Here is a 17500-nt window from a genome sequence, read left to right on the forward strand (position 1 = left end):
GGCCCTTTGGGAACCAGTGGCGGAAATGAACCCAGTCGGATGGTCCCAACGCAGATGGGCCTGGTGTCTCATCCTTGCCTGTGGTTTGGAATCCAAATGCCTGCAGGGCCAGTGAGCAGAGAAAAGCTAAGAAAGAAGAATGGGCGGGGACCGTGGGCGGGGGAACTCATGTTTGTCTGACAGGGACAGTGGTGACCCAGCTACCACTGTGACCAGATCTTCTGATTTTTCAGCAGAAACCAGACATCTTCTAATATTTAAATGTTGGCAAGTGATTCAACTTGAAAAACAAACAGAAAAACCTTGCCGGCTGATCGAAACACATCTGCAGATCAGTCACCGCCCTGGGGCCTCCGTTTGCACGCAGTGGTGAAGACCACAGCCTCTCGGTTTGATCTCGGCTCTGCAGTTCACTCTGTGGTTGGCCGTTTTCCTTCCTTGGCCTCAGTTTCCTCCTTTGTGGGCAGCAGGTCTCAGTGGCCCCTTCCAACCCACACCCCTGTGCAGTGTTAGCTCCCAAGTGTTAGTCACCATGTATTCCCGACCCCCCAGCTTTGGGACCAATATTGTTAACATCTACTGCCCGGATGACACTGCAGTGAGCAGGGACTCGGAGCTCCAGGCCTGGGTCATGGAGATCTTCCGGGAGGGTTTTCAAAGCCAGATGCTCTCAGAGGTGCTGTCCACTGCCCTAGGGCAGCAGCCTCTTGGGTCTCAGCTCTGTCTCTCTACCCTACTCCCATCGAGGGGTCCCTTCCACCCTGGGCCACTGTGCTGGGCTCATCTGCTGTTTCACTATGATCATCTTCACCTGCTCAGCCCAACATGCTGCCATCAACAGCGGCCAGGTGAGCCAGTGCCAACCCGGGGGACAAGCAGGGTCGCGGGAGGAACAGCCCTAGCAGCACTGGCAGCTCTGTACTGAGTTTGCGGGGGTCGCTCTGAATTCAGTACCTGGATCCCCAGTATTTCTATCATCCAGTGGCTTGCCCTGCCCACCGCCAAGGGCCAGACGGAACTAGCAGCCTCACTCCCTGAGGTCAGTGCCACACACCGCACCCTGGTGCTCCTGTGGGGGGTCAGCCATGGAACCAAGGACACCATAAGCAAGGCCCAGGTGGGGATGGCTGGGGTCTCAGCTTCTAGAGAGTGGGTACATTGAGGAAGGGATCTTGGGGACAATGGCTACCAGAAGGGTGCACTTAGCAGGCTAGGCTCCTAGGTGGCAGGGCTTGCAGCCGCTAGGTTGCTGGTGGGTGTGGCTTAGGGTGTTGTGGATTCCTAGTAGGTGGAGCTAAGAGCGGTCTGGGCTTCAGAATGAGCCGGGCTTGGAGTGGTCTGGGTTTCTTGCGGCCCGCAGTCTTTTGTCTAGGTGGGCGGGTGGTTTATGTTTCAAGTTGGATGGTCTGGAGTGGTCCGGGACCCCTAGGTGGGCTGGGCTTGGGTGGACTAAGTTCCCTGGTAAGGAGACTTAAGATGGAACAGAATCTCTGTGGGCTGAAAATGCAGCCCGCCAAGGTCCCAGCCTTTCCTTCTCCCAGCCTGGACACCTACCCAGAGGAGCACTGCACCGAGAAGGCCCCGCGGCGGAGCATCGCCTCCTTACAGAGCCGCTTGGCCCAGATGTGGGCGGACGTCCTGGAGTGGAACCGGGGCCTGGCGCTGCCCTACTCCTACTGGATCCCGCGGCCGCAGAGAACGGAATCGCGGTGAGAGCGCGCGGCGCGCACGGCCTGCACCCGCACCCAGCCGCGCCAGCCCTGCCGCCAGCGCCCGAGTAACTTGCCGCGCGCACTCACAGCCAGACCCAGGAAAAGGAAGGTTTTTTGGTTGGTTTTTGGTTTTTGAGGTTTTTATGTTTTGTTTTGTTTTTTGAAAATGGGAGGGCACAGGATGGGGAGAGGAGAGAGGGGAAGGGCGCTCCTAAATAGAAATGCTGTTCTCTATCAGCACCGGGTCCAGGTAGTAGTAGGGGATGGGGAGGCACTTGTTGCGCTGGCGGATGTCGTGTGAGATCTGGTTCAGGCGCTGGCGGAACGCCTCTATGCTCCTCCGCGGGGCCTCCTCCACGAAGTGAATGTCCGGGAAGTGTCCCAGGGGCCGCTGCGGGCAGAGAGCTGGACAGCTGGAACCAGGGCCGGCCAGGACCCCCTCCTCCTGCCGGTGGCCCTGGCCCCTCCACCCTTTGGCTTCAGTGGTCTCTCACTCCCTGCTCCCCCCTCGACGCCTCCAGTTATCCTCCCCCATCCCCAGCTCCTGGCCCCCTCCCTGTGCTCAGAGTCCCCCATCCCGTCTCGCACCCTGTCGTCAGGCTCACGGCTGAGGGTCCAGAGCACCAGCAGTGTGATGCACGTGGTCTTCACATCCGGCAACGTGTCCATGAAGGTCTCCAGAGTGGTCAGCCCCTTAGCCTGAATCGGTGGATTCCTCATGGACGCTGGGAAGTTGGGCATCCAGGCGGTGAACTCCATCTGGAAGTGGGGTAGAGGCTCGGGTCTGGGTGGAAGAGTACCCCGGGAAGAAGAGTACCGTGGTAGCTTCCTTCCGCCACGCCCTGACCATCTGCCCTACAGTCGCTGCCCTGGACTCCCCGCCCTTGGCGCTGAGGCTGGGCTGGGTTGGTTAGACTGGGGCTGGGGCTGAGAGTTGGGACTGAGGCTTGATTTCCGTTGGGACTGGAGTTGAAGCTGGAACTTGGGCTGAGACAAGTTGAGGCTGGACCAGGGATTATGGCTGAGGCTGGGTTTGAGGTTGGGGCACGGACTAAATTTGGGAGGTCTGGGCCTGGGGCTGGGCCTGAGCTGGTGAGAGCACCGGTACCTGGCCTGTGTTGACAGCAGCGTGCTTGGCAGAGCAGGTGAAGATTACTATGGTGACATATCGAATCAGCTCAGGCACGGTTCTCAAGCACCTGGGGAAACCTGAGCGGCGGGGGAAAAGCCCAGGCGGCGTCAGTCCTGCCCTGGCACTGGCTGCCCGGCAGAGGGCGCCACCATGCCCCGCTCTCCCCGTTTTGCAAAAGCTTCAAGCTGCCGCATCCGTACCCTCATCCTGACTGCGTGACCCTCCTGTGGCAGAAACCCCATCTCCCCTAATCCAGATCATGAGGTTAGGGATAGAGGGCTGCAGGCCCTGGCCAAAAGTCCTCCAGGGCTGCTTCTGGCCCCTGCCTAACCTGTGACCCTCAGATCTCTCTTCCAGTTTCCCTGGGGGTGCCTCTCTGGTCCCAGGCCTGGGGATGTTGGGAGAGGCAGCAGGCTTTCCTGGGTTCCTTCATTCCTTCGGAAGAGTCCTGCCCCGAATCAACCCAGCCCCCGCCCTCCACTCCCTCCCATCACCTCCTTCCAGACTCTGCCCAATCCAGATGGATTTCTCAGTCCCACACTTCTTCCCTACCAAGCTGCTGGCTTCTCTTTCCTGTTGTCCCGTGTGAACCTCAGGTTGCTTCTCTTTCCTGTTGTCCCGTGTGTCCCGGCTGCCATGGTGATCTCAGGTTCCAAAAGTCCCACATATTCAAACCAGACCCATCATCTTCCTCCCTAACCGCTCCTCCTTTTAGCCCCCAGCTCAAGGGACGACATACATCATTTATCCAGCTGCAAAGGCCTGAAACGTGGAGTCGCCCTCAGCCCCTCCCTCCAAACCCAAACCATCACCCAGTCCTGTCATTTCCAGCTCTGGAATTCTCTGTGGTGTCCCCACAGCCCTCACCCTAGTCAGGTCCCCAGTCTTCCCTCCTGGACACCATGGCAGCTTCCCTAACTGTCTCCTGACTGCCAGTGCAGCCTGATATTCTAGCATACAAGCCTAATCTCCTCGCAAAACTCTCGATAGCTCCCACTGGCCCTTAACCAGGCTGTGCAGCCTGGCCGCTGCCCACAGCCTCAGCCTTAGCCCATTGGGAACCTCCCCACGTCCCACCCTAAGCTCTAGTTGCAGAGAACGTGATTGCAGTAAGCAGCTCCTGGAACTCCCTATGCTCCCTCTGGCTTTCTGGACTTTCCACATGCTGCTTCCATGCGGAACTCTCCATCCCCATCCTCCGTCATCTTGAGGCTGACCTCTCCATCCTGCAGATCTTAGCTAGATGTTAGCCAAGAAGTTAGATTTCAGCTAGATCTTAGCCTGCTGCTCCCACCCTATCTTCTCTCCACTACCCCTTCCCAAGGTGGGTTAGGCGCCTTCCCTGGGCTTCCCCACAACTTTCTTTAGGGAAATACCTGCTACCCCCAACTATGAACTCCTTGAAGGCAGGCACCCTCACCACCTGCCTTTTTCCCTTTTGCCTCCTCAATAATCGGCCCAGTATTGCATTGTGGATGCTCACTGGATATTTGTTGAATGTGTACCCAGGTGGCGGGACCTCAGGGCGCTTTCACCCCTCTCTTGGAGCTGCCAGCTCCCTCCTGCCAGCTCCCTCCTGCCAGCTCCCTCCTGCCAGCTCCCTGGCCTCCTGCCCTTTCCTATTGGAGCTCATACCCCATTTCACAGTCCGCAAAGATTTGTTTCTGGGGTGGGGCTGGGACCCCTCCAGGTCTCTGCAGAGATGACCCACAGCCCCTAATCTCAGACAGGGACCCATTGCCAGCCATGTTTTCTTCCCCAGCCTCTCGGAGATGCCACTGCTCCAGGGGCCGGAGAAGAGCCTGTCAAAATCCTAGGGCAGCAGTTTGGTCTCCTTCGGTCCACAATAAAATATGTTCTGATCCAGCCCAGGAGGGCCCTAGCAGACCTGCCTGGGGGCTGCCCCTCAGCCCCAGCTCCCCCTGATTGCCCAGGTGTCCAGGCCCATACCTGAGCTCTCCCGCCCTAGGAGACACTCTTTAAATATCTCCTGCACCCAGGACTGCAATTCCGGGTCACCCTCCACAGCTGCGTCACTCGGGTAATAATAGGTGATGATCTCCGTCACGTACCTGACCAGGGGACAGGGCCTCAGTTTGGATCCTCCTCCCCTCCCACTCCTCAGCCAGGCTTCTCCCACCTCCCCCAGGATGCCCTGACCTCAGTTGGCCCCAGAGCTTCCCCAGGCCTGTGGGAGGGCAAGTCCTGTGGGGCAGAACTGGAGAGGATGGCTTGGCAAGGCCAGAGCACTCCCTTGTAAGGGATGGGCAAGGCCTACAGGCAGCTCAGATCCCAGAAGGGGTCTGGCCAGCAGAGGTGGGCTGGGGAACCAAGCAAGGAAGGGGCCTGCTAGGCTGAGGGTGTAGGTGTGATGGACACACAGACCCCAGGCCCCTTCCCCAAGGCCAAGCCCCTGGATGGCACCAGACCCACATTCAGGTCTCTAGAATTTCCCCACACCCTCTCCAACATCCCAAGGTGTCCACCCTGAGAGCCACCCACTGCTGTCCCGAGCTCACCTCTCCAGTGCATTCCACACCGCCAAGCTGTCATCACGGTAATAATATCCAGGCAGGTCCTGGACCCCACGCTCCACAAAGTCATTGGGGAGGTAGAGGCTGTCATAGGTGAGCTCTGACAGAGCCCGTACCATCACCTCAGCAAAGCCCTCCACGCCCAGGGACATGCCCTGTGAGGGAGGAGGCAGATCCTGGAGCTGGATGGGCATCCCTGGCACCCCCCTCAGGTCCTCTAGGATCCCAGTAAGTGCCCCTGTAACCCCCGACCCAGCCCACCCCACCTCCGGGAACTCTCCTGCTCCAGGCCAGCACACCAGCCCTGCCTCTGCTCCTTTCTTGAGAGGAGAACCCACTTCATCCAGTTCCCTCCCTTCACGCCCCCTCACGAAAAGGCAAGTGGGAAGTCCTGCTCTTTGTCTAACTGCAAAGGCCAGAGGAAAGCAAATGTCTCGTTGGGGTTGGGGGCGGAAGTCTTACCTTGGCGGAGAGCCCCCCCTCGTTGAGAAGAACGGCCCGGCCAATGCTGTTGATCTGGACGGTGTATCGGGTGTGGGGGATGAGGAGCTGTGGGGAGAGCGAGGAGGATGAAGAGAGAGGGCTGAAGTGGCCCCCAAAGGAGCTCAGCCCCCTACTTCTGCAATATCAGATCCACTCACTCTGGGAAGTCCCCATGCCAAGCCCTCTCTTGTGGTCTCCAGATAGCCCCCCAGGCTGACTGGAGTCTCTCTGACTGCGCAGTGGGCCTGGGGGCTTTCCGAGGCCAGGTGAGGGTCATGATGCCTGGGGGAGGCCCCTTCGCCCAAGCCCGTACCTTGTAGAGGGGGTGGCACATGGGCAGGTTCCTCAGCAAGGCTAGGCAGAAGGCTTCCGCAATAAGGTGGGTCTCCAGCAGGTGGGAGATGGCCTCGTGGCTGTAGAACTCCGCATAGCGCACCCACGTCTTGGCTAGCAGCCAGTCCCACTCAGAATCACTGGGCAGGAAGATGGGGCAATCCGGCCCGGGGGTCTGGCTGAGCTAGGGGTGATGGAAGAGAAAGGACTAGGTGAGGGCAGAGACCCACACACATAAAGGGCCCACTGCAGGAAAGAGGCAGAAGGGAGTCTGAGAAGGTGAAAACACGCCGCAACTCTGGTCGCACTGGTCCCCTGAGCGCCCCGGGCCTTTCCTCCCTCCCCACATTTGATCTTGCCATTCCTTCTGCTCGACTGCAGTAGCTTCCTCTTGCCCCGCCTCTACCTGGTAGCTCCCACTTACTGTTCAAGAACCATCTCACAAGCTGCCTCCTCCGGCAAGACTTCCTTACTTCAACCACACCTCCACCACATTCAGGTGTGCAGGTTGTGCACTGCACAAGGATTCCTAGCCCCTCAGGGGGCAGGCAGATCACTGAAATCAGCCTACATTTTTCCATTAAGGAACCAGCAGCATCAGGCTCTGGGGCTCTGGCCCATCCACCCAGAGGGAGCCTCTTTCTAACTTGCGCATGACCCTTGGGGGGACCCCTGGGAAGGAAACACCTAGTTGCTTCCTCTGCCAGACCAGATTCCCAAGGCAGAGGCTAAGTCTAATTATCTCAGTATTTCCAGTAGGGACCTGACCCCCTTCAGGGATTGGTTTTCCAGGTGGATGGATGGATGAAGTCAAAGAGACAAGCACACTGCACAGACACATATACACGCACCCACTCACAGATGCACACACACAGGGGCATACAAGTACAGCCGGCCCTCTGTATCCATGGGTTCCACACCGGTGGATTCCACCAACAATCTATGGAAAATATTCTGGGAAAAAAGTGTCTCTAGTGAATGTGTACAGACTTTTTTCCTTGTCATTCCCTGAACAATACGGCATAACAACTATCTACATAGCATTTACATTGTATTGTATCGAGTACTATAAGTAATCCAGAAAGGATTTATTTTATTTTATTTTTTTGAGACAGAGTCTTGCTCTGTCACCCAGGTTGGAGGGCACTGGCACGATCTCCACTCACTGCAACCTCCACCTCCTAGGTTCAAGAGATTCTCCTGCCTCAGCCTCCCGAATATTACAGGTGCCCCCCCCCACCATGCCCAGCTAATTTTTGTAGTTTTAGTAAAGATGGGGCTTCCCCTTGTTGGCCAGGCTGGTCTTGAACTCCTGACCTCAGGTAATCTGCCCACCTCAGCCTCCCAAAGTGCTGGGATTACAGGCGTGAGCCACCACGCCCAGCCTAGAGAGAATTTAAAATACACAAGATGGCCGGGCGAGGTGGCTCACACCTGTAGTCCCAGCACTTTGGGAGGCCGAGGCGGGAGAATCGCTTGAGCCCAGGAGTGCAACATGGAAGAAAGCGTAGCGCTCCTTGTGTACACGCAGCAGCAAGAGCTCACCCAGCTCCGCTGAGCAGCGCACCGTGTACTTCTGCACCTGAGGGGACCAAGACAGCAAGCAGGTGAGAGGCAGGGAACTGCCAAGGCGGTCCTTGCGCCTTGCAAGGTGCATCTCCACCTAAGCCTATTGGGGCATACAAACCTGAGCTGCTCCCAGGCCCTACTGGGCTTTTGTATGAATTAGAAAAATATGCCCGGGCCAGACGCGGTGGCTCACGCCTGTGATCCCAACACACAAGAAGATGTGTGTAAGTCATATGTAAATATTGGGACATTTTATATAAGAAACTTGAGCATCTGCAGATTTTGGCATCCCAGGGAGGTCCTGAAACCACTCTCTCAAGGATACCAAGAGACGGCTGAATACACACAGGGTCCACACGCTCACATAAGCGCGCGCGCACTCGGAGGAACATTCGCGCACACAGAGGCTCAGCGGCAGCGCCGCCTACAGCCTAGGCACCTGGATGGCGATGGGCATCATCTTGCCCTCGGGTCCGAAGTGCAGCAGGCAGAGTGGGGCGCAGTGGTGCTGCTTCCGGCCGCTGAGCTCCACGGTGGGGATGCCCTCCATGATGCGATAGTCGGCCAGGTAAATGTTCCCCTTCTGGAGGGGAGCCGCGATGGGTGGCAAGTAGGCACCTACACGGGGCACCCGTGACCCGAGCCGCAGGTGCAGAAGGCGCTGGCGACCAGGGGCAGGGGTGGGACGGAGACAGGGACGCGGGGTGCGGGCGTGGTTGGGACTGGCGCGGGCGCCGCGGGTGGGGAGAGACGGGGATGCCCGCGAGGGAGGCCAGGACGGGGGCCGGGGTCTCCGCCGGAGCAGGCCTCACCTCCAGCTCCGCTTGCAAGCATGTTCCCTCGCCCAGGAACGGAGCCACCATGTCGTCTGTGACGGGGAACTTGTCTGGGATCCGCGTGCAGCGGCGAATCAAGCCGGGATTGACGCCGTTGAGGTATTGGTACCCAAAGAAGGTGTCCTCTGCCCAGTGCTCGGCCACGTACTCTGCGAGAACGGCGCGAGGGCGTCACAAGGCGTCCCGACCCCCCTCGGGGACGGAGAGGCGTGGGACAGAAGAAGACCATGGGCACCGAGAGGACTCGGGGAGGAAAACGAAGCCCCCAGCCTCGCGTTGAGCGGCGGGAGGAGCCCGGGGCGACGTTTTCCAAGAAGCCGCCAGAGGGCGCGCGCGCGCGCCTCGCTGCCTCTCAGGTCCCACTGCCCCCATGTGGGGGGCCTGCCTAGCACGCTGGAGACCACCTGACTCCCTCTGCTGGATCTGGACGCCCCATTCCATACCGGAGACGACAGATTTCTTCCCAGGGAAAATTTTCCTAATGTCCTTCAGCCTCTTCCACGAATGTTTGCAGTCCAACAGGCCGCGGACTTTGAAAGCCAGTGCCCTAGAAGATGGGATTCCAGGGAGAGGCCGTCAGAGGGGTCTGCCAAGGGTCGGCTGGGGTGGGTGGCGGGTGGCGGGTGGCGGGGCCGCCCCACCCACTTAGGTCTCTGGGTCTCAGAGTCTGTGCGTCGCAAAGTCTCTGGGTCCCATGTCTCAAGATCTTTACATCTCTAGGTCTCTGGGATCATCTCTCGGGTTTTCTGGGTCTGCGTTTCAGCTCCCTCTGGCTTCCTGGCCATTCCAACCTCTGGGGTTGTCTTGGAGGCCGCCAAGGTCGGGGGAGAGGAACAGTCCTTGCAGGAGCCCTGTTCTCCCGTCACTCATACACACTCACATGGGCCCCAGGCGGACAAAGAAGGAGGCTGTCTTGAGGAAGGAGTAGCGGAGATTTAAGTTCAGGAACTTGGTGGCCTTAAAGTTGATGAGAATTGGGAATCCCGGAATATAGCCATTCCACCTGTGGGGAGAAGCGCAGGGCAGCTGGGATCCAAGGGGCGGGGAGGAGGCAGGCGTCCAGGGGAAAGCCATGGGAGGGGCCCAGCACAGCTTCGGGTCCTTACTCAGGCCGGTTGGGGTTGCGATGCCTCCGGACCGGAGGGCGGTAACTGGGAATGTGCACATAGTTGGGTAAGCCAGGAAGAAAGACTCGCCAGCTGCAAGGGAAACCGAGATGTGACCCTCATGCCCGTACACCACCCCAGGGCAAAGGGCCAGAGCCATCACTGCCCCCCACCTCCCTGGACCCCTGCCACCCGCCCCCTCACTGGTAGAAGTCCTGCTTGGCTCTGATCTCCTCTCTTCTGTGCTCCAGGAGGACAGGGAGTGAGTCGTCTGCTGTTGTCTTTCCTGTAGGGAGACCAACGAGGGGACTCAAGGGCTGACCCTTGCCCCTGCCCACCCCTGCCTACTTCCGGAAGCAGGAGTACAGCTTCTGTGCCCCAGGTCGGCTCTGGGGGTTGCCCATGACCAAGGAGTGGGAAGGCTTACCTTGGGAGAATGAAGGAGTGCCCCGTCCCAAAATCTCAGATAAAAGGATCATGGACCCACACTCTTTCCTCTTGCTCTACCCTCAAGCTGAGCTCTGCTGCTGCAAAAAGTCCCTCCTCTAGACCCACTGAAATATTTTTTTATTTCTATAAATTCATGGAGCACAAGAGCAATTTCGTTACATGCACAGATTTCATAGCGGCCAAGTTAGGGCTTTAGGATACCCATCACCCAAATAATGTATATTGTACCCGTTAAGTAATTTCTCATCATCCACCCCCTTCCATCCTCTCACCCTTCAGAGTCTCCATTGTCTATTATTTTGCTATGTCCATGTGTACACATTTTTTTTTTTTTTTTGAGATGGGGTTTCATTCTTGTCGCCCAGCCTGGAATGCAATGGCACGATCTCAGCTCACTGCAACCTCTGCCTCCTGGGTTCAAGAGATTCTGCTGCCTCAGTGTCCCAAGTAGCTGAGATTACAGGCGCCTGCCACCACACCCAGCTACTTTTTTTATTTTTAGTAGAGACGCAGTTTCGCCATGTTGTCCAGGCTGGTCTCCAACTCCTGAGCTCAGGTCATCTGCCCGCCTCTGCCTCCCAAAGTGCTGGGATTATAGGCGTGAGCCACTGCGCCTGGCCCATGTGTACACATTTTTTAACACCCATTTATGGGTGAGAACATTTGGTATTTGACTTTCTGGTCTGGCTTGTTTCACTTAAGATAATGACTTCCGGTTCTATCCATGTTGCCGCAAATGACATGATTTCATTTTTTTCCTGACTGAATAGTATTCCACTGTGTATATATACCCCATTTTCTTTATCCAGTCATCCATTGGGGCACTTAGGGTAATTCCATATCTTTGCTAGTGTGAATAGTGCCACGATAAATAAGGCATCTTTTTGATATGTTGATTTCTTTTCCTTTGAGTAGATACCACTGAAATATTAAGAACTGACAGTTGTTTAGCACTTACTAGGTCCTAGGTGTTGGGAAAAGTGCTTGTGGGGTTCCTGTATAAACTGGCCATAAAAATATTGGACACGGCCTGGCATGGTGGCTCATGCCTGTAATCCCAGCACTCTGGGAGGCTGAGGTGGGCGGATCACGAGGTCAGGAGATCGAGACCATCCTGGTTAACATGGTGAAACCCCTTCTCTACTAAAAATACAAAAAAAAATTAGCCGGGCGTGGTAGCGGGCGCCTGTAGTCCCAGCTACTCGGGAGGCTGAGGCAGGAGAAAGGCGTGAACCCGGGAGGTGGAGCTTGCGGTGAGCCGAGATGGCGCCACTGCACTCTAGCCTGGGCGACACAGTGAGACTATGTCTCAAAAAAAAAAAAAAAAAAAAAAAATGGGACACTAAGTTGTGGAAAGTCACGAAAAGCCTCTAAGGAGGAAAGCGTTATTGCCATTATGTTCCCATGCTCTGAGCACAACTTATCTATAAGCTCTCTTATCTGTAAACACTGTGTTGAAGGAGAAAGACACTCCTTTGAAACACAGGAATGTGGACAGACGTGCAGGCTCCTAGTTAAGCCCACTCCCACTAGCTGCTGTCCGATAAGTTAAAGATACGCTGTTTGAACACAAAGGAGATTCACTTAAACCGCTATTGCTATAGATTACGCCTATGACGTACTGCCTCCCTTTCACTGTTTCGCCCTGAACATCTGCTTCTTAGGTCTAAGTGATTGTACTCAATAAATAGTGTGGAGACCAGAACTCTGGTCCTTTTGCAGCCTCCATTTTGCAACTGGCCCCCTGGCCCCCACTCTTTATGCACTCTTAACCTGTCTCTTCTCATTCCTTCATTGCCACCAGATGTTGAGTACCCTACGGGTGGTGTTGAAGCTGGTCCCCAACACCAGGCACTTTATAGACACTTTACTTTTATTAATCTAAGCCTAAGAAGTACCCTATGAGACAGGTGACTATTACTATAGGCTCCTGACCCCTTCTCTACAACCCCAAAGTACAGAAAGCTGTGGAAATCAGGTTTGTTTGTCTGTTTGACTGTTCCACAACAAATTCATTGGTTGACAGAATCTGCTGTGAATCTCCCTGAGGCTATATACAATCTTTATTTAACTCATTCAGTGTAACTATTCATAGTTGTTGCTGGGAAGTGTTAGTATATTTGATTGGGGTGCCCTGTGGTAGATATAGCACATAATATAAGGGGTATGTGTGTGATATAGATTTATAGATGAAAATATGTATATGTACATATACATATTTTATATAAACATACACATGTGTACAGATACATGTGTGTGTAGCTTCTCAATAAAATCTGAATTTCAAAACACCCCTGGAGTCAACAGTTTCAGCTAAAGGACTGTATCACCATGCCCATTTTACAAAGAGAAACAGCCGCTATTACATATTACCTGGGGACAAGGCTGGATTTGCACCGTGGCAGGCTGCTTCTGACCACCAACAGTTGTTAAGCCTTTTAAAACTCTATTCAGGCCAGGTGCGGTGGTTCATGCCTGTAATCCCAGCACTTTGGGAGGCTGAGGCAGATGGATCATGAGGTCAGGAGTTGAAGACCAGCCTGACCAACATGGTGAAACCCCATCTCTACTAAAAATACAAAAATTAGCCAGGCACAGTGGTGCACACCTGTAATCCCAGCTACTCAGGAGGCTGAGGCAGAAAAATCGCTTGAACCCAGGAGGCGGAGGTTGCAGTGAGCCGAGATCGCACTCCAACCTGGTGACAGAGCGAGACTCCATCCCAAAAAAAGAAAAAAAACTCCATTCAGATGTCATCTTACTGGATTATCACATCCACCCTATGAAGTAGGTTCTGTTGTTATCTCCATTTTACAGATGAGGGCACCAAGGCTTAGAAGAATTTGGAAATGTGGCAAGGTGTGGTGGTTCACGCCTGTAATCCTAGCACTTTGGGAGGCCAAGGCGGGTGGATCACAAGATCAGGAGATCGAGACCATCCTGGCTAACACGGTGAAAACCCGTCTCTACTAAAAATACAAAAAATTAGCTGGGTGTGGTGGCGGCGCCTGTAGTCCCAGCTACTCAGGAGGCTGAGGCAGGAGAATCACTCGAACCTGGAAGGCGGAGGTTGCAGTGAGCCAAGATCTTGCCACTGCACTCCAGGGCGACAGAGTGCGACTCCGTCTCAAAAAAAAAAAAAAGAAGTAGAATTTGGAAATATGCCCAAATGCCAAATGTCCAGCTAGTCGGTGGAAGAACTGAGACCCGAGTCCAGGTCTGTCTTTCTCCAGCACCCTGGCTGGTGGTCCCCAGACTGGCCTGTGCCTACCGCTGCAGCCCATCATTTCCTCTCAAGGCCCTCACCTCACCACCCGCTCCCTCTTCCACCTGCCTCAGCTCATATTGTATTCTGGATGAACGGCGCTCCCTGGAGTTATGCAACCCAGAGACCCAGCTCGTTTTCATCCCCAGGGCGGGAGCCTCACTCCTTTGAGGGCCCTATGGGTGACTCAAGTCTCCCTGTCCTGTTGCGTGGCAGCGGCCCCACCCAACCCCATTCCTGCCTGGCCACCAGCATCACCCAGCCTGTCCCCTGCTTCCATGTCACCCAGACCTGTCACTGCAGTAAGATGCTCTGTGTCCCCAGTGAGACCCTCCCCTTGGCATGCTCACCATCTCCCAGGCTTTCTTTGCCTCTCTTTTCCCCAACTCAGGGCCTGTTCCCCACTCCTGGGGGAAGATTCCAGCACAGGGCAATGAGAAACGGAAGAGAGGTAGTCAGCCACAGGGAGGATAGGGCTTCAGGCCCTGGGTGTCCTCAGCTCTGCCTTTCCCTCCTACTCGCCTCAAGGGAAGCCAACAGACACTCAGGTGGTAGAACTGGGGGATAACAGAGGACAGGCCTCCAGTCCCCATGTAGCACCACAAATTAGGAACCTGACCCCGGCCCACCACACAAGGGACTCTGGCAGGGGTGGGTGCAAGGAGCTCAGCCACTCAGGTCCTGTGTCTCTCCCATGGGAGTAACCAAGCAACTGGAAAAACCGCTGGGCAGCCTTAGCCAGCCTTAACCTTGGAGAAACCTTGACAGTCTATCTGAATAACAGGGCCTCTATTGGATAGATCCTTACTGGATTAAGGGGGGCCTTTTGGAGTAACAGTTCATCCTGTTAGAGAAATGTGGTGTCCTATTGGGAAAATAGGGAGTCCTTTGGAGCAACAGAACATCCCATTAGTCTAAAAAATGCTCAGTTAGAAAACCAGGGCTCACGCCTATAATGCCAGCACTTTGGGAGGCTGAGGCAAGCAGATCACCTGAGGTCAGGAGTTCGAGACCAGCCTGGCCAACATGGTGAAATCCCATCTCTACTAAAAATGCAAAAATCAGTCGGGCATGGTGGTGCACGCCTGTAGTCCCAGCCACTCAGGAGGCTGAGGCAGGAGAATCGCTTGAACCCGGGAGGTCGAGGTTGCAGTGAGCCGAGATTGTGCCATTATACTCCAGCCTGGGCAACAAGAGTGAAACCCCATCTCAAAAAAAGAAAGCCAGGGCATCATAATTATAAGACCACATTACCATGGAGACCTGTTGAACTCAAAGGGCTTCTAAATGGGATATAAGGTGCTGGTTGGAATCATGGGGCATCCTGTGATAGTAACAGAATCCTGCTGGAGTAACAGGGAGTCTTTTTGGAGCGCATATGATTGGCATATAAATAGGCCTCCTGTGAGAGTCCTGAGCCTGTACTTAGCATCACAAGGGGTCTTTTTAGAGTGGCCAGGCATCTTGTAGGAGTCAGGGAGGACTGGAGACATAGCGGGGAGCGCACTCTGGGAATGCTGTCTGCTGCCAGATGGGGATGCTGAGGGGAGCCACTGGGCCTCAGACACCTCTGTTCCTCTGGTGTGCAGCCCCAAGCTGAGCCCAGAGTAGCAGCACTGACTGAGGGAAATGTGTGACAGTGGCAGGAGAGCCCAGGAGTCCCTGGTGGGGCTGGGCCCCTCCTGGCTTGATGGGAGCCTGGGTGCCATGCCAGGGTAGCAGACTGGAGCGCGAGGCCTCACGGCCATAGGATGGAGCAGGGTGATGAGGGTTCACCTGTGGCCTCCCGGAGTGCCAGGGTCTCGTAGCCATCCATCCACTGGTAGGCGGGGAAGTGGTAGATACGGCCATTGGGGGCACAGATCTGCACGTAGTTACAGTACCAAGGGTCCTTGGGGAAGAAGGAGTAGCGCTCTTTGTGCAGGAGGATGATGATGAGCTCTCCCAGATCCTGCGGGCACTGCACGGTGTACTGGTCCACCTAGGCAGGATGAGGGGCTGGCTGAGTGGGCAGGACTTCACCCTGACTCCCAGGCCGCCCACCCCTCTGGCCTCTCACCCAGGCCCTGCGCATGCTGCGCAACGTTCACCTCCCTGGACTGACAGAGAGACAGGATTTTGACCTGATCGTTGAGCTTCCTTCTGACTCCTCCAACCTGGGGGTCTCCTACTGAGTCCCTCTACCTAGGGCTGCGTAGAACTCCAGCCCCTCCTTCTCTCCATCCCCAGCTCCTGTCTTCTCCCACTCCCCTCTCCAGGCACCTAAGGTTACAGGAACTTTCAGACCCCTGGGGACTTGGGTACCACTCTGCAGTTTTTGAGTGGGGAGAGGTCCAGCCAGCCCTTTCTCCCATTCATCAATGAAGATGCAGCTATTCAGAATGGCCACATAGATAGAGTGACCTATTAAGGTCGCATAGCAGCAGGTGGCTGGGCCTGACTCAAAATCAGGTCTGAGGGCCCACAAAGCATGCCTTCCACTAGACAGGCTGGTCTGATGCCATTGTAAATCACAGAGAATCCAATCAAATGTGAAACAGTTAGGAGGCAGCTGAGTTAGGAAGAGTGAGTGAGAATGGAAGACAGAGGGATGCGGGAGAGGGGGTAAGACAGAAACGGGAGGAGAGCGGAGGGGAAGGAAAGCAGGTGGAAAGGACTGAGAAAAGAGGGGATGCAGGATAGGCAGAGACAGGGAGAGAGGGCTGAGGAAGAGGGAGAGAGAAGAAAAGGATGGGGAAGGAAATGAGGAATGCCTGAAAGGGTTAGAGATGAGGGAGCAGGATGGAGAAGGATGGCCCAGAGATCTGGGACATGGGCGAGGGCTGGAAGCCAGCTCTGGACAAGGCGTCTAGAGCCACCTGGGGAGCCCACTGTCTTTAGAGCTGTGCCCTGGCTCTCTAGCCTCTCCTGGCCAAGCTCAGCTCACCTGGCTCTCCCTGCGGACCTTCACCTCTCCCGGGACCACAAAGACACACACACACACACACACACACACACACACACTTACTGCCCCAGTTGCAAAGTCTCTCCCAAAGTGGTTCAGCAGCTGCTTATGACTCTCTCCTTGCGTCCCCACAATGGTCAGTGAGATGGAGTCCAGTGTTCCCGACAAGAGGTCGGTGCCTGTGGCCACCCTGACTTTGTAGGTGGCCATGGCTGCTCTTCAGGAGGCAAGAGGGGCACTCAGTCCCAGACACCGTGGAGGGGCCACACGAAGGCCCAAGGCAGGCAAGAGAAGCCAGGCACAGAGTGGAGTGGACAGGGCTGGCTTCCGAGGCGGAGTGGTAAGGTGGCGAGGTGGGGTGACTGGGCCTGCCGGCCAAATCCTGGAAAAGCTGCTGCCCTTGGCGGCCGGGGTGCGTGCTGGGCAGGCCCGGGCGGGGCCCAGCTGGTGGCAGGTGAGCTGGTGTCTGGGCTCCAAGCCTTCTGGGAGCTGGCAGAGAGGAAGAGCAGGCAGGGCCCTGGGCCTGCCTCTGAAAGGGCGGATGGAAGATGCCTTGGATGAAGGCACCTTCAGGGTGGGGGAGCCAGTCCAGCCTGAGCCAGGGCCCTAGGGAAGTTGCGGGAGGGGACAGGGTGGGGCCCCCAGATCTTTATCAGACTAATAAGCTCCTTCCTCCTGCCAGTCCCCATTGGCTGCAGTGTCGGGCACCCCTGCTAAGCAGGGCCATGGGCAGTGAGTGACCTGCATTGGTTCTGAGGCTCCTGGTGGGCGGGGGAGGGGAGGGGGAGGGTACTAATTCGCTGCACAGCTGGCTGGCCGCCAGACCATTCCTCTCTGGGAAATGGGGCAGGTAGTGGCCGCAATGAGAAAGCTGGCCCGTCCTTCTGCCCCAGGGCCCAGAGTCTGTGACAGGAAGGGTGGGAGGTGTTGAAGCTAGGGCTCAGGGACCACATGGGTGCAGAAAGGCCTGAAGACGCTGCAGGGAGGGATGATCAGGGTAGCAGAAGAGGATCTGTTGCTTCCTGCAGGGCCAGGATCCACTGGGGAGGGATTGGAGTTGGATATAAAATCAGAAGACAAAAAAAAAAAAAACCTAAACTAGAAGACAGAGTGAAATCTGGGGCATAAGAATTAAG

General features: G+C 55.9%; 1 protein-coding gene and 1 long non-coding RNA gene across 3 annotated transcripts; one reads left to right on the forward strand and one right to left on the reverse strand.

The window, feature by feature from the left end:
• Positions 1–1834: 1834 nt before the first annotated feature.
• Positions 1835–16895, reverse strand: ALOX12B (arachidonate 12-lipoxygenase, 12R type). Of its 2 annotated transcripts, XM_045375376.3 has the most exons (15): positions 16428–16895; positions 15197–15401; positions 9910–9991; positions 9706–9798; positions 9480–9602; positions 9043–9146; positions 8576–8748; positions 8203–8346; positions 6175–6378; positions 5841–5927; positions 5364–5533; positions 4795–4916; positions 2821–2921; positions 2301–2471; positions 1835–2103 (listed from the first exon to the last, which is right to left on the reverse strand). In XM_045375376.3, the coding sequence occupies exons 1-15, from the start codon at positions 16572–16574 to the stop codon at positions 1924–1926; spliced, it is 2106 nt and encodes a 701-aa protein (XP_045231311.2). In that variant the 5' UTR covers positions 16575–16895; the 3' UTR covers positions 1835–1923. The 2 variants fall into 2 exon arrangements, with proteins under 2 accessions (XP_045231311.2, XP_073874614.1); XM_074018513.1 differs by lacking the exons at positions 1835–2103; positions 2301–2471; positions 2821–2921; ... (2 more) ...; positions 5841–5927; positions 6175–6378 and having other exon boundaries at positions 8220–8381; positions 16428–16730.
• LOC141408754 (uncharacterized) lies at positions 8174–9905 on the forward strand. The gene is made up of 2 exons (XR_012425229.1): positions 8174–8331; positions 8612–9905. It is a non-coding gene; the product is annotated as an uncharacterized lncRNA (long non-coding RNA).
• Positions 16896–17500: the final 605 nt, after the last annotated feature.

The sequence above is a fragment of the Macaca fascicularis genome, chromosome 16 (genome assembly GCF_037993035.2).
Source record: "Macaca fascicularis isolate 582-1 chromosome 16, T2T-MFA8v1.1".
Taxonomy (NCBI): Eukaryota; Metazoa; Chordata; class Mammalia; order Primates; family Cercopithecidae; genus Macaca; species Macaca fascicularis.